This window comes from Fukomys damarensis, unplaced genomic scaffold, assembly GCF_012274545.1.
Source record: "Fukomys damarensis isolate Sample0158 unplaced genomic scaffold, DMR_v1.0_HiC HiC_scaffold_19, whole genome shotgun sequence".
NCBI lineage: Eukaryota > Metazoa > Chordata > Mammalia > Rodentia > Bathyergidae > Fukomys > Fukomys damarensis.
The window spans coordinates 48254134-48278843 of NW_022900931.1; the positions used below are offsets into that span (position 1 = coordinate 48254134).

A 24710-nucleotide genomic window follows, 5' to 3' on the forward strand; every position below is an offset into this window, starting at 1 on the left:
ATACACATAGAGAGAGAGAGAGAGAGAGAGAGTATGTCTCATTAGCTCTATTTCTATCTGCATTTATGTATCTGCAGAGAAAGGGAAACTGACACGTGTGGAAAGAAAGCATTTATGGTTCTGTGCCCAGGGTTACTGGTGAAATTTAGGGGTGTGTGGGGTCCCTGGCCACCTGGGCAGCGCTGGAGGTTGGGGATGGGTAGATGTTGGAGGGAGACACCCTCGATAGTAGATGTCCTTGGTATCACCAAGAGGATCTCGGGAGGTCCTGCTTCGTAGGTTCAAGTCCTTGCAGGGAATCTTTCTGAGCTGTGGGCATCTCACCTCTGCATAGACGGCAAAAGCGTTTGGTGTGAGAGTTGGGTTAGAATGCAGAAGCAGATGTTAGAGGGTGGGAAAGAGCAAGGATTCCTCCTCACCTTTTGCTCCAAGGAGCACTTAACAGTTCTGGCTGTGGGGGACAGAAGCGCTCAGATTAGGGCCTCTGCACTCATCAACACATCTCCCCGCCCATCTCTTTTCTTCTAGAGAGCACAGACAGCAAGGTTCCACACCATCTGAAACAGAATCTGGAATCCAGAGACCCGGGTCCTAGCCCCAGTTCAACCATCACCAAATGCCTGACCCCAGTCCAGGCACAGCTTTCTCAACCAGAAAAAGGGTCCCAGCGGTAAGTTCCTCACAAGGAAACAGTGTGACTTCAAAGAGGTGAAAATGTAAAAAATGTCTTTGAAATAACTGCTTCACTAGACTCCTCCTGTATACCAGACAACCTTTTACATGAGGGGATTGTATTTATTATAGAAAGTGTGATAAAAAACATAGTGTGTCTTTAAATTAAAAGATTATTACAGGGCCAGGGTTTTAGCTCACAGTGGTTCTGCCGCCTGCCTCTCAAATGCAAGGACTCCAGTTCGATACCTGGTACCCCCCAAAAAAAATTATTACAGTAAAAGACACTATGTTTTGATCACCCCTGTAGTTAATCTTATGCCAATCCTGCAAAACCTGGATTATTAATTCTTTTTTCATATTGGAATAAAAAATATAATGTCACTTCCATAAGAAGTAAACTTTAGGTAAATTTTGAATCTTTTTTTTTTGTTGTTGTTGTTGTTTTGTTTTTTTTGGTACCAGGGATCGAACTTGGGACCTTGCACTTTCAAGGCAGGTGGTGACAGCACTGAGCTAAATCCCTGGCCAAATTCTGAATCTTTACAAACTATGAAACATTCTCCCCATGATCCAATATCCTCTTGCCTAGTCACCTTGGAACATAAATAAATGGCTTCTCTTTATTTTGCGTTTCAAGTCCCTTCAGCCACACATCATGAAAGCCTTCTCAGAGCAGATGTCCGTCTCCGTCCCCGCCCTCAAATCATGCCCTTACATTTGTCACTGTGTTAGGATTTAAATAGTCAGGCTTTCCTCATTTTGCCAATGCAAGTCATATATTCGGGGGGTTTTGTTGTTGCTTCTCTCTTAGGTTTAGATCCTCATTGTAATCCTTCCCAGGGAGGAGCTGTGCCACTGTCCACTTTCCATGTGCCCTGGCAATGCTTTGGGCAGTAACCAGCAGGTCCTGGGAAACACCTCCTGGGTCAAGAGACTCCTCGGCTGTTTACTGCCCATTGTGCCCTTTGTGGGGAAGGCAGAGACTCCAGACTGATTCAAACTATTTTTATAGATCAGGTGTAGAAATCTCAAAGCAGGCGAGTCATTAAAAAAAATACTCGTTTTTTTTTTTTTTTTTTTTGGTGCCTGGGATCGAAGTGCTTGCGAGGCAGGCGGTGGCCCCATTGAGCTAAATCCCTGTCCCATCCCTGTTTCTGAACCTATATTACATGCTAGATGATCTTTAATACTTACTCTGAGAACTCAGGTTCTGTTCTCAACAATTTATAGTAAGTAGTCTTGCAGAGTAGACATTGTGCCCATTTTATAGACTGGAGTCAGAGAGGTTAATTGACTTACTAAGTCACACAGTGAGTAAGTACATAGAGTCAGGGTTGGAACTCAGTTCTGCCCGACTCAGAAAGCCACACTTCACACAACGTCACCCTGCCTCCTTCCCTCCTGTTAGTGACAGGAGCAGCCTTCCCCCATCTCTGCTATCAGACGAGGCTAGAGTTCCCAGTCTTTTTGACTCCTTCTTCTAGCTGGGACTCTCCTGTCTCATCTTAGGCTCTGGGCCTGAGCAAACTGTACCATCCTTTTCTCTCTTTCCTTTGTTTCTTCACAGTGCCCAGGAAAAGGCAAAAATTCCCTGCAGTTATCACTGTGACAGTGGTAGAGGGTGGTGGTCATGGCAGCCCTTGTGATGATGGCAAAGGTGGGGGTGATGGTCACGGTCCATGACGACGGTGGTGATGGTGCTGTTAATGATGGTAGTGAGTGAGGAGATGGTGGTCATCGTGGTGGCGTTGGTGCTAAGTATGGCAGCATTGGTGATAGCAGTAGCTTTTGCTTGAGACAGCAATAATTATGGTAATGGTAGTGGTCCCCTCATCCTAGGCCCAGATCCTGCCCTTAGCAGAGATGTCAGGTCTGGGCTGAGATCACTCACCCTTGTTCCTTTCTGAGATTGTCCGCACCATAGAGTAGGTGATATCTTCATCTTTCTCTTCCTGGTGATGGACTGGAAGGAGGAATGAATAAGTTGCCTGACTCTCCCACCCCAAGCTACAGGCGTCCTGAAGACATTTACAAAGGGCAGCCAATCAGAGGCTTTGTCTTGGTGACAACTAGCAGAGGCGACCTCTTATTAATGTCGGGACATCATCCTGGAAGGCATGCCTGGCTCTCTCAGCAGATTTTAGCAGCTTCCTTGTTCCTGACACTGTTTAAACAACAGACTGACAAACTTCTTCTATGAGAAAGATAATAAATATTTTAAACTTTGTGGGCTGTATCATCTCTATCATAATTATTCAACTCTACAGTGTGACTATCTACACAGAATGGATAAACAAATGAGTATGATGGTGTTGCAATAAAACTGTTTATAAAAGTCAGCAGTGGTCTGGCTCATAGGCCATCATTTGGCAACTCTCTCTCTCTCTTTTTTTTTTTTGGTATTGGGAATTGAACTTGGGTCCTTGCACTTGTGAGGCAGGTGACGGCACCACTGGGCTAAATCCCCACTCTTGGCAACTCTTGATGCAAACCCTCTTGGCCTTCTCTCCTGAAGTCCTGTCCTCCCTCACCGCAGCTTCTCCAGCAGTTCCTCCTCAGACTTTCTCCGGAAACCATCATCTTTCTTCTCCAGATGATTGGTTCTGGAGATTTGGGCTCAGCAGGGCCTCCTTTTCGCCAGGCTCTGTAAGAGGTCCTTCTCTGCCTTTCTGGACAGACCACGGTCCTTCTGGAAGTCCTTACCATTGCCATCCAGTGCACCCTGCTCTCCACTTGGAGCTGGGGGAGGATTCTGGGCTGGAGGGGGCCCCAGGAAATACAAAAGCAGGATTCACTGACCGTCCCTCACAGAGCAGGTGGGGACAGAGAGGCTGTGAGAAGGATGATTTTCAGAAGGAAGAAAAGCTAGTATCTTTGACCATCTACTACATGCCAGACTTTGGACTGGGAATTTACAAAGCTCTATTTCCTAGTAGAGCACTAAACCCAATAAGCAGCATATACTTGGATTTCGAAAAAGACTTACTTCCTAATTCTTGCATGTCCAATACTCTTTTCTATCATTTTGAACGGGTGGACACTATTATCTCTATTTGACAGATGAGATGACTGAGGCTGGGAGAAGGGAGATCTCCAAGGTTGCAGTCAGTGGTTGAGACAGACTCTTAATGTAGGTTTCTACGCTCTTCCCTACTAGCGTGATGCCTCTGTGACGGCGTTTGCTTCCAGAAGAGGGCGCTCCTGAGACAGGAACTGAGACTTTAGAAAACTTGGGTCCTGTCTAGTGCCTGAGAGATGCTCATTAGCTCTAACAGCAAAAAAAGCATCAGAATCACCAATTAGGATCTGTGGAAACAGCCCTCCTGTAAAACTGAAAGGGCATCTATGGAGACTCAGACAGGCAGGCACCTGATTGTCAGACAGTCCGAATGCTCATTTGTCAGGACTGTGCTGCTGAGTCTCCATCCAATGAACAGTTCTGTGACTTGGGTGGGACTTTGTTTTATGGGAAGGGTGACAAACTGTACAAGGAACGCTGTAAAACAAATACCCCAGAACTCGTACAGGGAGGTAGAGAGTTACTTTGAAGTGAACCCTTTGCATGATCACATCACAGTTCCAGTGACAGCATCATTGGTCAAATTGTTTGGGAGCTCACCTTTAAAGACAGCAGCAGATCTTGGTGGTGGCATTTTTTTTTTTTTAAGGAATGGATATGCTGTCTGGAAATGGTTAAGAGTCTTCCAGAGCCGAGCATGAGGAATAAAGCTGTTAATCTGGCTGTTTTTTTTTTTTTTGGTAGCTATAGAATTGTGTCCGAGGGTGGCTTTCTGAGTGACATTCTGCAGAAGAGTTTGTGTCCCCGAGAACCTGAGATATCAGGACCACCACCAGGAGTCCAGTTTGGATGGTACATAGGCTCCTTGGTAAATCAAAGCCCACCTGCTCCAGGGCTGATATTCTCTGGATGGTGAGAGGTGCTCTTTTGTTCACAGTAACAGGTATCTTTGCCTTGGGGATCATTCTCTAGCGACTGTCCCTACACTGTTTTACCTGGGGCTGGGGAGGGAGGCAGCTGTGTGTTACCCTACCCTTAATGTTCTGACCCACAGGTGAGTGGTCAGAAGTGCCTGTGCTGCTGAGGTCAGGCTGGGACGTTTGGAGTGTTTCTTATTAGTGGCTGGGATGGCCGGACTCACAGGTCCTCAGCTTCTGTCTCCTACTCCAGCTGTCTTCCCTTCTGGCTTGAGACCTACCTCCACCCTCAAGATACCATCAAGCAAGTCCATTCTGTATAAAATCCAGACTTAAGACTAGCAGGAAGTGAGGGATGGGAAGTTGGACGTGTGAGGATGGACAGACGAACAAGGGGAGAGGAAGTAGAAGGCAAGTTCAAACCCTAACTGTGAAGGCAGGAGCCTGTGCTTCAGGCTGGGGAGAACACCTTTCAGATACCTGGAGACGGTCAGGGAACAATGCTCCGGATTCATGGACGGGTGGTCTTTCTGCATGAGTAAGCTGGCTCAGCTCTGGAAAGCTCACTAAAAATTCCTTGACAGAGAAAGCTGAAAAGTTGAATAAGTAAATCTAGCTTTGGAGGTCTAGGAGAGCGATCACTTTTGCCCTAGACATGAAGAAAATAAAAATATTGTTCCCGCAAAGGACTAAGTAAGGCTGATTTGAACCTCTATAGGTAGATTCAAAGCCCTAGGAATAAAGTGGCACTAAATGACTCTGACACTGACAGCCATTCCTTTAAATGTGGCCAGAACCCCGGGATTTAGCTCAGTGGTTCTGCTGCCTTGCCTCGCATGCTCAAGAAACCGAGTTAGATCCCTGACACCAAAACAAACAAACAAACAAACAAACAAAAAAACTGTGGCCAGAAGTGGAAGAGGCTTGGAGTTAGAACAAACATGTAGCCACCCACAGCAATTGCTTTCAAAATCAGCATTACTGCTTAATTGTCATTACCAAGACAGGAAGGAGAGTGTCTGGGATGAAAAACAGAGAGATAACCTAGAAACTCCATCTATCTGACTGTTTTCACCTGTTCTCTGTAGAATCCTCTACACCAGCATTGTAACTATTGTTTTTATTTTCAGTGACTTTAGAGGAATCAGAAATGAGCAGCCAAAGAAAGGGAAGCCTGGGGAAGCTGCCGGGATTATCTGCTTGGACTAGAATGAGAATGTGCAGAGCACCCACTATGGGGCAATCGAATACCTTAGGTATTAGACTTATGTCATCTCAGTAACTTCAACCTCAGAGAGAGAGAGAGAGAGAGAGAGAGAGAGAGAGAGAGAGAGAGAGTTTAGTGAAGTTGCCAGATTGGGACCAGGCCATTGGTTAGTCTTTTTGATCACACTTCCCTTCTGATGTACAAGGTGTGTGTGTGTGTGTGTGTGTGTGTGTGTGTGCGCGTGTGTACAGTCTCTGATTTCTTCTCTATTTAATGAACTGGAGTTCTACTAATATAACTGTGGGAGCCCGGACATGGCCCTCTAGGCGTTTGACATTTAAAAGGAAACTTCTTCACCTCTACACTAAAGGCATTGATACAATCTGTAACGTTCTAGGACTCTGCTTGTTAAACTTGTTGCTGCAACGGAAGAAACTCAAAGAGACAGCCATAGATCTGATGTTCTTTGCAAACAGTTAGAAAATCCGGGCTTTGCATAAAAGATACAAATAGTTGCTTGGTGCTTCCTGTTGATGTGAACCTAGAAAAGGAGCTGTTTCCGTGAAATAAATCGGACTTCTCTTGGTCTCCACTCAGGCTGGAGTGTTCTTTCCTTTCTCAATCCTCACTCCCCAGCTCAGGCATGTTCGTGTCGTGACGGCTGGACCGCCACATATAACAGAGTGGGAGGCCTTGTTCTTTTCTGTCATATTCCTGCTGTAGATTGTCTTTTCAATGTGAAGGACACCAATACATATTGTGTTTGGTTTGTAGGAATTCTTCGGTTTATGCTTCAATTCAAGCCCGGATAGGCATTAGTGCTATTGTGTACATCTCTGCTGTGACTACTTAGGTGGCACGTCTGTGTATGTACATGTTTTAGAAGTGACAAGAGTCCCTTCTTTGTGTGAGATGTAAAGAGAGGCCTCTCCTCCCACTCAGTACTCAAGAAAAGAGACTTGTCGGTCCTGTTGTGCTCTGACTTCTCCAAGGCTGGGTAGTGCCTGGCATAGGGATTTGGCAGCCATGAGAGACAAAAAGAGTTACTCACCAGCTTTTCTCCAGGGTCTGAAATAAGCCAGAAATGTCACAGCAATGACACCAAGCAGGCTCCCAGTTAGCCCAGCAACCAGCCGATTGCTGATGGTGGGGGTGGACACGACTTGAGAACCTGGGGGTTGGAGGACTGAACACAAGCATTGAGCGTGAAGTTCAGAAGAGCCTCTCAGATGGCTCGGAAAGGCAGAATGGCTGGCTTTAGCAGAGCCATGTGGCCTGCGGAGATGGGAATGAAGGGTAGCTCAGAGGTTGCCAGCATGACCCGGTGACACCACGGGCCACCTGGTACCCTCCCCTCATGGTGCTCCCACACCTGGCAGGCTCGATGCATGGACATTCCAGTCAGGGCCCGTCCTCCGCCATGCAGAGCCTGCCTTGGCTCATCACCGTGCCAGGCATGGTGGGAAATCACCGAGGAGTGAGATCTGAACGTGGCCAGCTTGCAGGGGCTCAGAGCCTGGTTTGGGGACAAAACACACCATGCAGGGATTCATGGGCTCGCTCATCCATCCTGGGCTCACTTTTCTCTCTGGGGACACTGTTCTTGGCATTTTCGGAGTAGTTCCCAGCATCTTGCTCTGACTTCAGTGGGAAGTGGAGGGAGGCAGCTCCACATGGAAGACCGAGTGGTTCCCCAGGATCTCCCCGTCAAGGTAGAACAAGTAGAGGATTGGAGAGGAGCCCCTCTGGGCCTCACAGGGTAGCTCTGTCACAGCCCCCTCAGCAGGGCTAGTGGCTCCATGTCGCAGGGTGAGGAGAGGAAGGGACACAGGAGCTGCTATGGCAGGTGGAATAGGGGTCAGCCTGTCAGGCTCCTTCTCCCTACAGACCCTTCCCCACTCCTGAGGTCCTGTTCCTGGGGCCCCTAGGGAGTCCTGACTCCCTCTCTTACTCACCCTGAGCCCTGATTTTCAACAAGGGGCTCTGTTTCTGGACATGGCCACCCTCAAGAGCCACTCTGCACCAGTAGATCCCAGAGTCTCCCTCATTGGAATGCAGAGTTCTGCATGGTGGCCCATGCTCTGTATGGTGTGACCGTCCTTATAGAAGGAGAAGAGGAACTACAAGGCTGACTTCTGGGGGTGCAGCTCCTTCTGACACCTCAGGATCAACAGACTCCCTTCGTGGGGCTCTGGAGAGGGGTCAGTGCTCAGCACAGGAGGCTGGAACAGCTCTGGGAAGACGTTAGTACCTGAGGAGCGGGGAGCCCTGCAAAGCGAGGCCTAGGAGGCTGAGGACTGAGCTCCTGCACAGCCCAGGCCACAGCTCTGTGACCCAGTTGGGAGATAGCATTGCCCCCCACCTGTCTGTCAGAGCCAGACAGGCCCTTGGCGGTCGTGTGGTCCCATCTTGGTGGGAGCATGGTTGGGCTGGCCCAGAACCCTTTCTATCACCCTTCCCTTGGCTCCAAATGTGTCTCTGAGGATGAAGGGGGCATTTGGATAGCATCAGGGACCCTCAGGGCTCATGCATTGGTCCAAGATCAGTGGCAGCCAGGGACAGGCAGCTCCTGACTGTTAGAGCCTGGACCCTTGAGCAGTTGCCTATTGCCATAACCCACTAAGCCGGTGACTCACCTTGAACTTGAACCATGGTAGCCTCTGAGGTTTGTAAGACCATGTATGGGAGAAATAGCACGTCCTCCCTGCAGCGGTATTTCCTTCTGCTTTTTACTGTTGCTACTCCAATAGACAGAGGCCAGTTGACCTTAGTGAAATGAAGGAATTTTCCATCTTTGCAGAACTTCACCTGGGAAAGTGGAGTGTGTTTTTCCCCCTGGCACTGCAGAGTCAGGGTATCTCCTTCTAAAACAGGGTTAGGCAGGACTTGGAGGTTCAGGAACAGGAAGAGCCTGGAGCTGCAGGTCTCCTCAGTCCGCTCCCTTCTTTGTCCCCAGCCTATGTCTACTCGCTGTACATGAAGACTCTGGACAGAACTTCCCAGCTGCCCCGTGTCAGTCCTTCATCCCACACCAGGACCTTGGCTTCCTTTTATTTTTCTCTCCTTCCTCTTCTTTGTTTTCTCCGTGTATCCCCCACCCTTCCTCCTCTCCCTCTTCCTCTCCCTTCTATGCCTTCTCTCTGGCTTTTCCCCCCTCTAAGCCTCCTTTCCCCCTTTTTATATTGTACTTTCTTTCACCGCCTTGCCAAGTTTGGCAAAGTTAGGTTGATCCAGTCCATTATCTGGCTTCGTTTTCCCAGACTCAATTTCCTCTCCCTAGGATTGGCTTCGTATCCCCCAGCTACCCCAGAGTGATACTTCCTGCAGCTTTCACCCTGAGAATAGCTGCATCTCTGTCCATCAGAGTAGAGAGGAGCCAGTGGAGAGGGTTTGTGAGAAATGCCTCAGCCGAGGGTCGCTCCATCTTGCCTCTCCAGTCAGGCTTCCCAGCCCCTTCCTCCATCTGCAACCTCAGCAGGGAGTTTCAGCTTCCACCACAGTCATGAGAAAGATTTGTTCTCCCTGTCCTTGCTCCTATCATGCATTCTTGCCCTGATGTGGACAAGAGAAGAGCTCTGAGGGATCCAACATCATCTGCAGGGCTGGATCCTTACTGAAGGGTGGGTCTTTCTTCCTCAGCTGCTCCTTCTCTCAGTCAAAGTAGGGGTTTAAATTTCCTCCCCTTAAATCACATAACACGTCCTTGGAGGTCCAATGTTCATAGTGTAGAGTTTCCTTCTACTTGACAGAAAACACCACGGAGGCCCTTGGAACGAGGCAGACTGGAGAATAGGAGTAGCAGAGGAAGAAAAAGACTGATGGACAGACAAAAGCTTACTTCTATGTATAGAAAAGGGAAGGAAATGAGCCTAAGCTGTGTTGAATGGAGAATACAAGTGCTCCAGGGCCACACTGAGAAAGGGGACAGAAGCCAGAGCCATGTTTTTTTTAGTACTGTGAATTGAACTCAGGACTTTGTGCTTGCCAGACAGGTGGTAGAACCACTGAGCTAAATCCCTGGCCCTCCAGAGCCATTTTTGGGGGACTTGGAGGAAGGTCCAGAGCCGCTCTGTTGAGACTCCACTCACCCTAGGACCCTCGGCCTTAGCCAGTGGAGTTCCAGGTGTCTCCTCTCCCTGGACACGGGCCAAGAATCCTAAGAAAGGAGCCTAGACTGCAGCTGCTCTACAGAAGTTTCTGGGATTCCCAGTGGCACTGTCTCCATCACATGTTGGCCCAGAGACACCCTTGGAGTCAGAAGACGTGGCAAGACTTACCTTTTGTCTCAACACAGGAAACTGCAAGAGAACAAAATGACTTTTAAAAAATAAATAGCAGAAAGAAGTCTCACACTGAAAGAACTTTCATACCTGTCACTTCAGCAATTGGTGCTGCATCCAGCCACTCAGCCAATCACCCACCTACCCAGCCACCCAACTAACCAATCACCCACCTACCCAGCCACCCAACTAACCAATCACCCACCTACTCAGCCACCCAACCATGCCCCATTCAACTAAATCATTTTTGTGGTGGACGCACTCCCTGGAATCCTCTGCGCTATTGTGGTTCAAATGTTGCCTCCTCAGACAGGTTTTTCCTGGGACCACAGTCAAAAGAATTCTCCCCAGTCACTATCACTATGTCCCATTGTCATCAGAGCACTTATTATTTGTATTTGGGTTTATCTTAATCACTAAGTCCCATGATGTTATCACCGATCTTCCTCTGCTTAGAATTAGAATGTAATCAGGGACTCTGCCTTTTTTTTCTTTCTTTCTTTCTTTCCTGGGGATTCAACTCAGGGCCTTCTCAGTGAGCTATATCCCGAATCCTTTTTAAATTTTGAGATAGGTCTTTGCTAATTTGCCCAGGCTAGCGACGTGTGATCCTTCTGCTTCAGCCTCCCAGAATGCTGAGATTATACGTATGCCCCACTATGCCTGACTTGATTCTATTTATCTTACCAACAGCCATGCTCCTATGTGTAGAACCTATGCCCGGACATTGTGTTCCATAAGCATTTGCTGAATAAGTGCACGCCTGCTCTCCTTTGCATCGGTGGTGTGGGTCAGGGATCAAAAAGTAGAAGACATAAGACTATTCTCTTGCACCAAATGGCCAAGTGCTCACCTCTCACACTTATAGAAGAGCCATCTAGGAAGGTCTGGCCCCAGTTCCTGTGGTTCAATATGTCCACAGGGCTCTGAGGGGACAGAGCATGGATGTGACCAGATTGTGAAGGCAAAGTTCCTTGGATGCACAGTTTCTTGATGTGGGACAAATGAGAGAAGAACCAATGAGCCAGATGCATCACGCACCGTGCTGGTACCTGCACACAGTGTATCAAAAGATGAGCGTAAATTGTCCAAGGGAGAGAGGACCCTAAATTGAGGGGCATCGTTGAATATGAAGCAGGTGGAGCATATGTTGGACTTTGGGGCAGGAGATGCAACAGTGAAAGTTCGAAGGGCTAAGTGCAGTCACATCAGCCAATCTTCCCATATGCTGACTGGTGTCCTTCATTGCTGATGTGTCCTCAGTACTGCAAGGGACACTGAGAAACACAGGCATGGCCTCCGGAAAGATGGTGAAAGCCCTGTCAGAGCACACATTTGTCACACGCTCCCTACAATATTTTGGACATAAAGGGAGTTTTCAGCTTGGTGATCTTCTACTCACGCCGTTTTTAATTCCTCAAGTGTTGGGAGAACCGTAAGAGTCTGTTTCTTATCATTCCTCTATCCATCCGCTTTCTCCACCCTTCCTACCTAGGAGCTTGTTGTAGTAGAAAACAGGCAAGATTCAGAGAGAGATGACCTGCACTGAACTCATGAATCTGCCTCTTTCCGTGTGAACTTGGGCAAACTGTCTGAATTCCAGAGCCTCCCATCCTCGTTCTGTCATCTCACATGATGGGAATGGTAGTCATATTATTTTTACAGGCTGACTGTGAAGGTTATATTGCCCCACTGACTAGAAAAGTGGTTACTACATTAACTGGAAGCAGAAAGGCCTGACCTCAGAGTGACTGATAACTCACTCTGTAGTTGTGTCTCCATTACATTTCTCTCTTCACTAGAAAACGATCTTGCAGCTACAAAGCGTGAAACAAACAAGGTTGGGCTACAGTGGCCTTCGACAAGGGTGAAGGCATCCAGAGACCATGGAACCACTTCACACTACCTCAGGTCTCCAAGTCCCACTGACCGCAGGGCGTTGGCATCGTGATCACAGAATCACCCTCTGTGATCGAGACAGCAGCTACCTGGGATGTACAGAGCGGGAAGGCCCAGCAGCCCCACTCACAGAGCCTGAAGATGAGGTGAAAATGTGATGAGGTGGCCGGGAGCTATTGTCAAACTAAGTTGCAGCACTGAATCCCAAATTGTGGAGGGAGCAGCCCCTGGAACTCTGCACTGGTCAGTCACGCTGGAAGGGTTCTCCAGCTCCTGGGACACTGATAAAACACATCAAGACAAGGCAGCCCAGGATGAGAAAGCACCTAGGCAATGTTTCCTATTAGATTTGCTGAGGAAGTGGGAGGTACTTATCTGAGCATAGTCTTCAGTCACTTGGTAGGCTAAGCTTAAAAGAAGGGGCAGACTTAGTCTGAGTTAGCTTTGTAGGACAGAAATGCAACCAATTCATGGGAATTAGAGGGACCAGGGAGGGAGATTTCAACTCAACATGAAACCGTTCCTATGGTCCACTATGTCCAGCTGAGCTCTACCATGGTGGAACACATTGCTTGGCCAAGTGTGGGTGCCACATTGCTGGGAGGATTGTGTGGAGGCCCCCTGCCTCATGCCACAGGCACTGTGTGAGTATGTGAGATGGGCTCAGTACAGGGTGGAAGTTGGCTGATGCTTCAGAAGAATAGTAAGGGCCATCTCCCAAACTTTATATATTTAGTGTTTGGACTTCATCAACATGTTCAATGTCAAGGCTCCTTAGCTTCCTCGATCCCCTAGAGCCAGCGACAGTCATAGCCACCAAATACTGTGACCCTGCCCGGCATTTTAGATGAATTATTACTTTCCAATTTTGCCTAATTAGAGTCCAGTTTCATTCAAAACAGTGGTGGAGCAGTAGAGTGGAGAAAGCATGGGGTTCGCTATCCGATGGACTTGAATTTGCGTCTTTGTTTTGCTCTTATAAGCAGGGTAATTCCAAGAGAGTTTCTTAATTTTTTTGGAGCCTCAGTTTTCTCAACTGTTAAAAAGTGATAAAAATAACTAGCCTATAATGTTCTAAAACTTAGGAAGATGCACACACTAAAAAGTAGTAGAAGTTTGGTGTTTTTTTTTTTTTCCTTTTCTCTCTGTCCACATCCGAGAGGAAATAGCTGTGCTCTTAATGTTAACAGTTCCTACACCCAACTGTAGGGCATGTGTTTTAAGCTGTTTTTCTGGGCTTGCTGAGCATTGGGTGCAGCCTGATTATATCTGTGTTCCTTTACGTTGTGTCCTCTCTCCCCTGCCTTGCTATCTGGATCTTCGGTTCAAAATTGTGATGTTCTTAGACTTTATCTAGACAAGTCCAAGGGCTGTTACTTTCAACTTGCCCTTGGGAACCTTCCATTAGAGTCTATCCAGGCACTGGGCTATCCTGACCCTGTGTAGTGTGAGCATTAGATCTTTTCTCTTTCCAGTGGCCATTTTTAGGACGCACAGAATAACACATTGATGTAAGAGTAGAAGAAACACATAAGAGAACAGTCATTTTCCTCACAGTCTTGAATTCTCACAAACTCTGTCCAGGAAGAGATCACACCGAGGAACAGTTTTGCTCTTCTGGTTCCATGAAAACACCCAGCCAACAAACAAACAGGCAAACAATTGAACCAATTAAAAAAAAATAGGTCTACTCAGAAATTGTCACCGGAAATAAACATATGTGCACATCGTGTCTTGTAAGTGCAGCGAGGTGACCCTGGCTGAAACTGAGCTGAGCCTAGGGGAGCAGCCCAGAGACCCGCCCACTGCTACAACCCTTCCTATTGGACCGCCTTCTCCAGTAGTCCTCGTGACTGGGGGGCACCGGGAGAATGGAGGGAGAGAGCAACAGGGATCAGAGAAAACAGACTGGACCCTGTGAATCAGCCCCAAGAACCAGGCAGGACCCTCATCCCCTCACTTCCAACAGAGAAAGAGTATGGGCAGAAGAGGAAGGGTCAATTTGAAAAAAGCTTTGTATCCCCGAGTGAGAAGTCTGGCTATTGGTAAAAGGTTCTAAGAAAACAGCGTCTTCACAAAAGCACATTCTCACCTTCTGTTGCTGAAAACAGTTCATGGAACTTCTGTCCCCATGTCTCTGATCTGTTCTTTGATCCCCTCAGCAGCCTCTCTTTCCCATTGTAATTTTGGTTTTCCTTTTGAGACAGCCCCGATGATTATTTTAACCCGATTTCACTGGGTGAAAACCCCACTGGGTAACAAGGAGGCCCCAGGCTGTGATTTTTCTGTTTTCCTAGTCTATCTCTGACACACGGAGAAGCTGCTCTGATCAGAATGCAGGAAGGCAGGATAGTAAACAGAAAGGATCCTCCAAGCCTCTGTGCCCATCGACCCCAAGCATAAACAGGGGTGTGCACTTTTCTCAAGCACTACCCACAAACTCAGTTGAATCCGGAAAGGAAAGGTCAGGAATTGTGTCTCAGGAACCAGTTACAGACCTCAGTGTCTCAGGAGGTGATGCCCCTGACCAGTGACTTACCAAATAGCAGCGCAACCATGCAGCACAGCATGGTGCCCGTCCTGGTGCCCCACAGGAGGAGGGTCAACTCTGCAAGCCGAGGTGAAGCTGTGGGGAGAGCACCTTCGCTGATGCTCAGGGTGAGTGTGTGTGTGTGTGTGTGTGTGTGTGTGTGTGTGGTGGGGTGGGGATGGGGGGTTTATGGCTTGATAGTCTAAACAGAGGAAGTGGGGAAAATCGCTATTTTCTCTTGGTTGGAGTATATGATATACATTTATTTTATTAAACAAGAGGTACAAAAGAGCCAGATAAATCACAAATAAGCACTTTCTGACACGCTATAGCTTCAAAAACTCCAGGGAAGCAGGATAGGATGTGGCTGTGGGACATCCTTGTTAGAGAGGTCTGGAGACTTCCAAAATTTTGTCTCAGCCTCTCTCAGCCCAGGAGACAGCACAGCACCGGAAACACTGACTGTGTGACCCATTCCACCTTGAGAGATCCGAGGCCCGTCCTTGCTGGATGGGATGTGGGATGTCCCTCAGGACCCACGTGTCCCATACTTGGTCTCCGGCCTGTGTTGCCGCTGGGAGGTAATGGGACCTTTACAGGTGACTCTGGTCTCCAGGAGTGCGCCAGAGGGAGCTGTGGGACCCCAGTCTCTTCCTTTGCTTCACAGGTGCCACGAGGGGGGCAGCTTTCTCCATTGTGTTCTCTACCATGATGCACTACCCTGCTCGCCGCAGGCCCCCAAATCCGTAGAACCACTTTGGAGAATGACGTGGCAGAATATGGATACCTGTAAAATATGGATAAATAAAATATGCAGATTGAAACCAGGGTTTCCATCCTGGGCCCTTTAAATTTTCTCTTACTTTGAGACAGGGTCTTGCTAAGTTGCTAAATGGCTACCCAGGCAGGGCTCAAACTTGTGATCTTCCTGCCTCAGCCTCCCAGAGCGCTGGGATTATAGACTTACACTACAATGTGCCAACTGTAAAATATTAGGAAATAACTTCTGACCATAACGTTTTTCCTGGAAGCCTTTAAATAAGAAGTTCCAGGTAGCCCAGGAAGAGTCGGATGAGCCTTTTGCTGAAGGCAGAAGTGAAGAGGGTGAATATTCTGTTTTCTTTCTTAGAGCCTCTGACTCACTGAGCCAGTTTGATACAGCCAGGAGATTTCTTCGGTGATTTGATTGCTCAGGGTAGCAGTTAGAGTAGTGAAGAGATAAGGTAGGAATGGTATGGGATAATGGGATCTTTTGGCATGGGAACAACTAAAGGGAGACTGTGTGAAATGTGAGCACCCAGTGTACAGCAAGAACTTCACCGTGCAGCAGGGGCTTTGGAGTTTCAGCTGAAGGAAGGGGTCAGTGTTAAGGGAGAAATTTTTTCTGCTTGGAAAACAAAGAGAGCAGCACATTTTTATTGATTCACTGGGATGGGCTAAAGTCCAGGAAGTTTCCACTGGCCAGGCGCATGATTCTAAAAGATGTTTCGTCTTGTAGAAGATGCAGGCCAACAGGTGCTCATGGTCCCTGTGTCCCAGGGGCTGCTGAATCTTTGTGTAGTTGGCACCATCATCCTGCACAAGACATCCTGGCCTTGTGGTTCTGTCTGAGCCTTAGGGAGGGGATAAAGGACTTCAGGTGCTTGGTTATGGTTGCTGTTGCTGTTAAAGAAGCACAAAGGTAGAGTAAGAAAAAGAGAAAAAAGAGAAAGGAAAAGAAAATGCATGTAGTCTCCAATGGGCAATCGACATGTGTCCGTGCAGAGCTGTGTATAATGTGACCCAAAGCTGAAGGCAGGAGTGGGGAATAGACACACTCGGAAGAGGAAGATATCAGGGCTTTTACCCCATTTTGGTCACCCAGGAGAAATCTGCAGGCCCGGGCAGGAGTCAGTGTTCTCAGCAAGAGTGGCCTTCTGGTCCCTGGGAAGTAACCCAGGCAATGGTTATCCCAACCCACACGTCAGAGGAATTAGCTACAGCACCCCTAGTAGGAAACTGACTTCCAAAGTGAGCAGCAATCTTTAAGCCTGCGAAGAGCAGGAGAGGCTGGAGAGTTTATTTGGGCTTCTCTTCGGTAAGGGTTCCCTTGTTGGGTGTAAGTGTTCTGCTTTGGTGGTTTTATCAGTCCTGCAACAGGTCTGTTGGAGGAGGGCAATGGTAGAGAAGCAACGTGCTGTGCTACAATGGCTACTAGTTTACTGTGGCCAAGGGTTTATTTGGTTGTCTCAGCCTTTTGTCTTACCACGGTGGTCCCTAACTATCTTGGGAATAGGATATGTTTTCTACTTTCCCAAACAACTATGTGTTTTCTTGCCAACTGATCTCCTAATTTGAGTTGTCTCCAACTTTGTTCAGCTGCAGGTCTAGGGTGCAAAGGGGTGCAGACTCTGCTAGCCGCGGCTGGGGCAAAAGACAGAGGGAGGCAACCCCAAATGGTCTTGCTTGCAAGCACCTCTGTTGTTTTGCACACAGAGCCTTCGAAACTCCCGCCCTGGTGACATCTACTGTCACTGTGTTCTAGCAGCCGAGAGTGTGAATGGTGACTTGACTTGCCCTTCCTCCTCTGCAAGGTGAGATGCTGCTGCGGCTTTCAGAGGTGAGTGAACTGGCTCTTGGACCTCAGCTCCTGCACACTGTTCCCCTGGGGGTGAAATAGCCCTGGGGAGTTGCGGTGCAGCTGACGCCCAAGTTAGGAATCTTCCAGGACCCATGCTAACATTTAGCCAAGACTGAAATGGGTTAGGGAAGGGACAAAAATAGGGAATGGAGGGGCTGTTGAGGCGGTGGGAGGGTGATAGAGTAGGGATCCTCACCCTGAAGAGGCGTGAAGCCAGGTGACCTCATTACTCGGGGTCCCTGTCAGGGCAGCAGCTGTAAGGGCCAGTGGCTACTGGGGAATGAGAAGGGCCAGCTCAATGCCCAGCAGGTAAAGAAGCAAGGAGATCTGGGTAGGGAGCCGTTCTGGGCATTGGAGCCAACCACCTGAGCTTGAATCCCCGCTCTGAATATTAATCTGATTAGAGTACTTAGCTAGGTTTTTAAACCTTTCTATGTTTCAGAGCCCTTATCTCAAAAAATGGATAAATGATTTACCTGCATCATAGGGTTGTAATGAAGGTTATATGAGATCAAAAGCAGCACTATAGACAGGGCTGTCTTCTAGAACTCTCCATGACAACAGGAATGTTCTCTGTGCTGTCCACTTCAGTAACTCCCAGCTGCTGTGGCCACTGAGCACTTGAAATTGGCTAGCATGAATGGAGAATTGCAGGTTTAATTGCTTCTGTTTTAATTAACTTAAATTTAAATGCTACATGTGGCTAGAGACTGCCTTCTTGGCTGTCGCAGGCCTGGAGTCGTGCCAGGTGAGTAGGAAGTGCTTGAGGAAAGTTAAGCCACCACCACAAAGAAGAGTGAGCTTGGGGGGCCAGGGATTTCGCTCAGTGGTGCTGCCACAGACTGCCTCACAAACACAAGGTCCTGAGTTCAATCCCAGGTACAAAAAAATAAAGAAGAGTGAGCTGGGAAGCTTCATGCCGCAGAGCCTTCTTCTTCTTCAAGTTCACCCGGAACTTGGATTGCCGAGGTCTAGGAAGGTGAAGTTGTCTGTGCAGAGGCGCTCAGCATACAGCCTGCAGGGACTGGGCCATGTCCCTTGCTGGAAGTAGAGGTTCAAGGAAAGAACCGAGACCATTTCTGAGTTTGATAACCGGAACTTGGATTGCTGAGGTCTAGGAAGGTGAAGTTGTCTGTGCAGAGGCGCTCAGCATACAGCCTGCAGGGACTGGGGCCATGTCCCTTGCTGGAAGTAGAGGTTCAAGGAAAGAACCGAGACCATTTCTGAGTTTGATTCAAAGGACAGAACAAATTGGAAAAGTGTACCCGAAAGCCTAGAATTTAGGACAGGAGCTGAAAGACCAGGAGTAGGCTGAAGATGAAGCCAGACTGGGAAGGTAGTTCTGGGCGGGCCTGCAGGGGCAGGAATCCTTGTGAAGCATCTGACCACCACCCTTATTTCCTTCCCTGCCCTCTCCTTTCTTTCTAGAAAGGAACCGGAGAGAGCCCGGAAGGACCCATGAAAAAATTTGTGTCAGGTCTGCAGCGACCTCTTGTGGCTACAAGGAAACAACTGCCTCAATGAAGGACTCTGCATCCGACCTTTCTATCCCCATTCGACCACCTACCCATCCTTCTTCCTTCTGTCCATCTTTTCATCCATCCTTCCCCCAACAAACCTTTTATAAAACCTCTTCCCTATGCCAGTCCACCCCTGCCTCCATGAGCTCTGGAAAAAACAGGCATGTGCTATAGTCTTGTGTTTCTTAAGGCATTTCTCTCACGTCTCCATTAGTCTCTTTGTCACGCCGTATTATATTGGCTTTATTGTCTTTCTCTAGGCCCGCTCTTCAATCTCTTCAAAGGAAAGGATAAAATCTAATTCATCTTTGAGTAGCACAGCATGAGAGTCAAGATACATCAAAGTGGAGTTGTTAGGAGTTGTGGAGTCAGAAAAATATGGGTTATAATCCTGGTTAGGTGGCTTACTAGGCGGGGTAACTTGGCCAATGATTTAACCTCACTAAGCTTCAGATTTTACATTTGTAACATGGTAATAAATGGGTGATACCCAGTAATACCCAATAATATACCTAATAATGAATATTTATATTCAAATAATTATTGGGTATATTGGGTATTTCAATATACCCAATAATAAATTGGGTGATACCCAATATTTAATATTGTGGAGGTGATTATGCTTTTGTGTACACAGCATCATGTATATTCACTGCTCCTCCTCAAGTTAGACCCTTTTTTATATCTCCTTATGTTCCACACCACCAGTGCTATTCTATCCTCATCTCCTGAATCCACCCACTTCATCTCAGCAGCATCTTTCCTGTGCTTCTGAAAGATCCTCCAGTCTTCTCCATCTTAAAAAAGAAAATCAAACCAAGCCAGCAACCCTTCCTCTTATTTCACATCCACTGCGAGGGCCCATTTGCAGTCCATCTACACTGGGGTGCCGCAAAGGCTCCTGGTATTTTATGGGTCTTCTCTGCCCTCAGAGCAGCCTCACTCAGCTACCCGATATTTCCTCCAAGGATGATCTTTATGTGCGGCAGAGGAGAGCGAAGGGGAAGCACGGGGCTGTGCTTGCTCACCTCTCCCTCATCTCAACCCGGGCTGGTTTGTCTGCGGCCCCCTTCACGTCTCCAGCACACCCAGTGCACAGGTCTGTCTTCGTTTTGTGTGGCTGATCCTGCCTTCCTTAAGTGCGAGCCTCCACGGCTTTCCTCCTGTCTCCTCTTCCCATGTTCCCCTGCGGTCTCCACCTCCCTCCTCTGGGGGCTTTGAAGGAGCTCTGCAGACCCTGGTCCCAGGTCCTTTCTTCTTCCACTCTGTGCAGTTTTCTCATCTATGCTATGGATTGAATTACCACCTCTGACCCAATGAATTCCAAATTTATCTTCCTAGCCCAAGCCAGAACCCCAAGTTTTAGACATATGAAGGGGTCTGCTTACCTCAGAGCTTCACATGGAGAGTTCCTTAAGCTTAACCTGTAAAGACTGAGCCCAGCCTCTGCCTCCCAACCTGGTCCTCTTCTGGGGCTTCTTGTGAGCTGACAGGACCACGTCCCCTCATGTGCAGGTCAGAAACCTGGTTGTCGTGACTCTAATTGGCCCCAAGTTACGGATTAGCCCAGCCAGAATGTTCTCAGTAATTCGAGCCCTTTGGGTGAGAGGCGTTGTGTATATGTGCATGTCCACGTGCTCTGTATTACTGCTGTTTATCTGCCCCCTGCTTTGTCTTTCCGCTGGTCTGGCTAACCCTAGCATGCCTTAGATATCGATTTGTAGAGCCTTCCTTGCAGAAATGCTGTTTTGACCACTGTCTGGGCTGGGGGCACATATGTGCCCTATCTTCGTGTTTGGCACGTTCCCCTGGCTTTGTAAACTTCTCTTGCCTGTGCATTTGCTTGAGAACCACAGGCTTTCCAAGGGCAAGGGCTATGTTCATTTTGCCCTTCCCTGTTCCTTCGATGCCTGGCAGACACTGTGTGTTCATGAAACGTGTAGGATGGGACTGAAGTACGGGGGACACCTTCTCTTCTGTCCCTCTTATTCCTGGTAATGGTCGGGGTGATGGTTGTGAGTTATGATCTCCTCTGTCCTCCCACAGACCCTCTTAGTCTCTCATTCTCTTTTCATAGATAAACGGATTGCAGGATGAGGTTTTGGTACATACAGGTGGGGTTGGCTGATTTGGAGTTGGCCTCGTAGCCATTTAATTCAGCGCCTTTACGCTCTCCTTAGTGGCAGTGGGATGTGCTCTGTTTCTGTGGGGCGTGGATTTTGACTTAATCTATGCAGTCCCCTTGAGCCACAACTCCACCCTCCATCTCCATGCTCCGTTTTAATTTTACACGCACTCCTTACATCTCTTCTTGCAGGTACCTTTCTAGGTAGCTTGCTAATTTCTTTTCTTTTCTTTTTTTTTTTTTTGGTGTGCTGCAGATAGGCCATCCTTGACTGAAAGTCTGTGGTAACCAAAGGCGGCCTCAGAAATTTGAGAGTGGCTCCAAAGAGAGGCTGAAAACTGCTGGAGGCTCATTCTTCCCTGGAGATTGTGGAAGAAAAGCATATATAATTAAAGTGATAAATTGGATTTTTTGGGTTCTCTGTTTACCACTGTCAAACATAATCTATTTCATGCATTTATACAGAATGCATAAAATAGGTCAGAATTAATTTTCTTCAGTTTGCTTATTTTCCCCTCCAGTTCCCCGGGGTAGATGTGGAACCCAGATGGGAATGGGAAGACTGCAGGCTTTGTGTATTTAGAGGAGACGGTGGTAAAGGATTTAGTGCACTGGACCCTGGGAGCTGGACACCCACGAGCAAGTAAACAATGACAAAAGGTAATGAGTGTCTGGGAAAGGCGGATGAGGAGTCAGGCTGTGCAGCAGGAGAATCGCGGCTCAGCCCAGCAGCTCGTCGCTCTCCTCTCCACTCTCAAGGTGCTCCTTCTTCCGCTCCTCCCTTCCGCTCCTCCCACCCTCAGTTTCTCCCTCTACATCTGCATATTTCCATGCACAAATGTCATCCCCCAAAGAACAAACCTCTCTCTTAGGCGCATCTAACTTTCTCCTCCATCCTTCCAAGGCTAAGCTCCCCGCCCCTGCTTTCCAGCGGTCCCTGTTTGTGCCCCACGGCCCCCCTCCGGCAGCCCCACGCCCTCCACTCAGCTGCTTCTGCCAGTCACAAAGACTTCCGCACTGCCAGCTTTGACAAGGGGCAGACTCTGCCCTCTGGTTCTTGGGTGGCTCAGCAGCATTTCCGGCAGTTGAATGACGTTCCACCAAAACAATGTCCTTTCTTGGTGTCCCCCACATCGCCCTGCCTTCTACCTGGCTCAGTCTGATGGCTGGATTCACCTCCTTTCCCTGACATTAAAGGAAGGGAGGTACAGAGCTCCGTCCTACTCCCTCCCTTTCTCCCGGGTCTACTTAGTCCCATGGCTGTAAATATTATGCTAGCGACACCCAGATTGGTGCCCTGACATGGTCCTACTCCCTCCCTTTCTCCCGTGTCTACTTAGTCCCATGGCTGTAAATATTATGCTAGCGACACCCAGATTGGTGCCCTGACCTGACCAGAGAATGCACAGTTGCCAACAGTGATCCTCCAGCTGGGAGGCTTACAAACACCTCAGACCTAACAAGTCTGAGATAAAACTTCACTCCTCTCCTCCTTGCTGGGAATCAACCAATCAGCAATGCTTTTCATTGTTCCTGAGCTCTTCCCATCATCAATTTCCTTCCTTCCTTCCCAACCCCCCTCTTTTTTTTTGTTACTGGGGATTGAATTTGGGCCCTTGCGCTGGCAAGGCAGGTACCCTAACTGCTAAACTAAATCCCTGGCCCTCCTCCCCCTTTTTAAGAATACTTGGGATTAAAACCAGCGAGTGCTGAGATATACCCTCCCCCAATTTAAAAAAGAATTACGTTGAGACAAGTTCTCACTAGGTTTCATAGGCTGGCCTTGCACCTGTGATATTCCTGCCTCAGCCTCTTAGAGTAGTTTCTCACCTCATAGTTTTCTCGTCCCCACCCCACCCCAGTTGCTCCAATAGAAACCTCAGAGTTGTGCTTCCCATCCAAGTTCTACTGATTCCTCTCTAAAAATACATCTCAGATCTTCCTCATCCTCCCAGCTTCCGGACACCCCAAATCCTTTGCCTATGTTACCATGAAGGCCTCTTACTTATTTTTTCGGCTCCTATGCTCTTGCCCACCTTTCTTTCCACTTCACGCACGGAAGTAAAAAGCGGCCCACTCATACAGTATAGACAGACAGATGTAAACCTTTGCTTAAAACCTTTGTCATTCCACCGCTGCGCCCGGGATGAAGTAGCCCTCCTCAGTGCTGTCCTGCGTGCCTGGGCTCGTCTCCTACACCCGTGCTGGGAGAGTTTTCAGCATTGTCAGCCCTGGAGCACCCACGCTCCTCAAGCTTCCTTCACCCCTCTCCTTCCTCGGTGGCTCTTCCCAAGCTGCCGCACCCACCTTCACCCTTTCTAAAACAAACGAGTGAAGAAATAAATAAACAGTACACGGAGAATTTCAGCAGATCACTGACTAACCAAGAGATTGCAGCAAGTACCTCGGGGTGGCCGTTACTCAGCACTATTTGATTACACATTTTTGTTATATTTCCTTCAGGTTTTTCTTAAAAGAAATAAACGACTCGGAACCTATGGAAGCCCAGGCACGCTCCCTAACTCTGGTCTCCTTCTCTTTCCGGGATCAACCCCTGCGTTATTTCCCACCCTTTCCACACACACGTGTGCCCCGCGGCCCACAGCTGGCTCTGGGCGTCCCCCACTCTGGCTCTGCTCCCCGCCTTTCCTCGGCGTGGTCGGTGGGGTGGATTCAGACCGGCAGATGTGGCTTTCGTTGTCATTTTCACCGGGGCGCTGTATCGGAGGTCTAACTCCACCTGTCTTCCGAGTGACAGATGGCGGTGCCCTTGGGTGTGGATTGTTGGCCACTGTGAACTATGCTGCTGAAAACATTTGTACGCCTCTCCTTGGGCACACGTTTGAGTTTCTCTAGGGTAAAGCCTTAGAAATAATTTGTCAACGACAGAATAGGTGTCTCTTCAACTTTGCTAGATAATGCCAGATTGCTCTTTAAAATGGGCCAACAAATGTCTTCTCAAAGGCAGCTTGGGGGAATCTCCCCCAGCACCACCTCCTCCCCGAAGGAAGGGCACCGCTGTCCCGGCCACCAGGGGGCGCCAGGCAGCGCGCGGGGGACCCCTCTCTGCTCTTTGTCATGGTTGGTTGGGTGAGCTTCAAGATGCCACAGGCGCTTGCACCACTGTCCCAGACCCTAGGTCACTGGGAGTTGGGGATCTAATCTTCTTGTTCCCCAATTTTTAAAATAAAATTTGAGAGCAATGCAAAACAAAACTTTCCTCGACTTAAACGAAAACTAAAAAGGTCTTACGTTGCTAAAATGAACATCTCTGTATATGTTTGAAATCTAAAATACACAAAGTTAACATTTTGCTTTCACATATCTATGTGCTGTGGATGCTTTCTTTAAGATATAAAGCAGTTCTTGCTGGTCTTTTCCTACCCTTCCTTCTGGGAGGCAGCTGAAATCCTGAGTTTGGTGGGTGTCCAAACTACTTATTTTTATAACATATGTAAGTCTCCATAAACAATGTATAGTCCTGTTTATTTTCATTCTGTATTTAAATATTCTGCAAGTTTCTTGCCTACCTACCCAATATTATTTCCAAAACACATCTATATTGATGCTGCTATCTCCAGTCCACTATTTTCCTAATCTCCTAAAAAATACCTTTTTAGATGGTTTGCAGTTTCTGGCTACTTAAATGATGGTGCATGTACATTCTGTGAGGGCAGAAGCTTTTGTCTCTCGTTTATGCTCTATTTTTAGCCCCCGGACTTTGGTCTGGCACATAGAGGGTGCCAGTAAATATGTATTGAGTAAATGAATAAATGAACAGCTCCATACACGTCTCTAAGTTGCTCAGATGCAGAACTTGTCCATAAATATTCATATATATGTATATGAGGTGCCTGGATTTTGGAAGTCTTCATTCTCCAAAGCTGTTGTATCAACTACACATCCCTATCACTTTGA

At 48.0% G+C, this 24710-nt stretch overlaps 1 protein-coding gene and 2 long non-coding RNA genes across 3 annotated transcripts; 1 reads left to right on the top strand and 2 right to left on the bottom strand.

Annotated features, from left to right (window-relative positions):
- Positions 1-244: 244 nt before the first annotated feature.
- On the bottom strand, positions 245-2186 carry LOC104857021. Its single transcript, XR_778767.2, has 3 exons — positions 1870-2186; positions 420-451; positions 245-326 (listed from the first exon to the last, which is right to left on the bottom strand). It is a non-coding gene; the product is annotated as an uncharacterized LOC104857021 (long non-coding RNA).
- A 156-nt stretch (positions 2187-2342) lies between these two features.
- On the bottom strand, positions 2343-12044 carry Fcrl6 (Fc receptor like 6). Its single transcript, XM_033765968.1, is given in 10 exon segments — positions 2343-2638; positions 6870-6989; positions 7357-7495; positions 7498-7652; positions 7774-7866; positions 7869-8051; positions 8455-8788; positions 10959-11024; positions 11140-11150; positions 12029-12044. Coding segments are annotated over 10 exon segments (1197 nt in total). The 3' UTR covers positions 2343-2558.
- A 2155-nt stretch (positions 12045-14199) lies between these two features.
- LOC104857020 lies at positions 14200-18647 on the top strand. Its single transcript, XR_778766.1, has 3 exons — positions 14200-14655; positions 17003-17126; positions 18576-18647. It is a non-coding gene; the product is annotated as an uncharacterized LOC104857020 (long non-coding RNA).
- The last annotated feature ends 6063 nt before the right edge of the window (positions 18648-24710 follow it).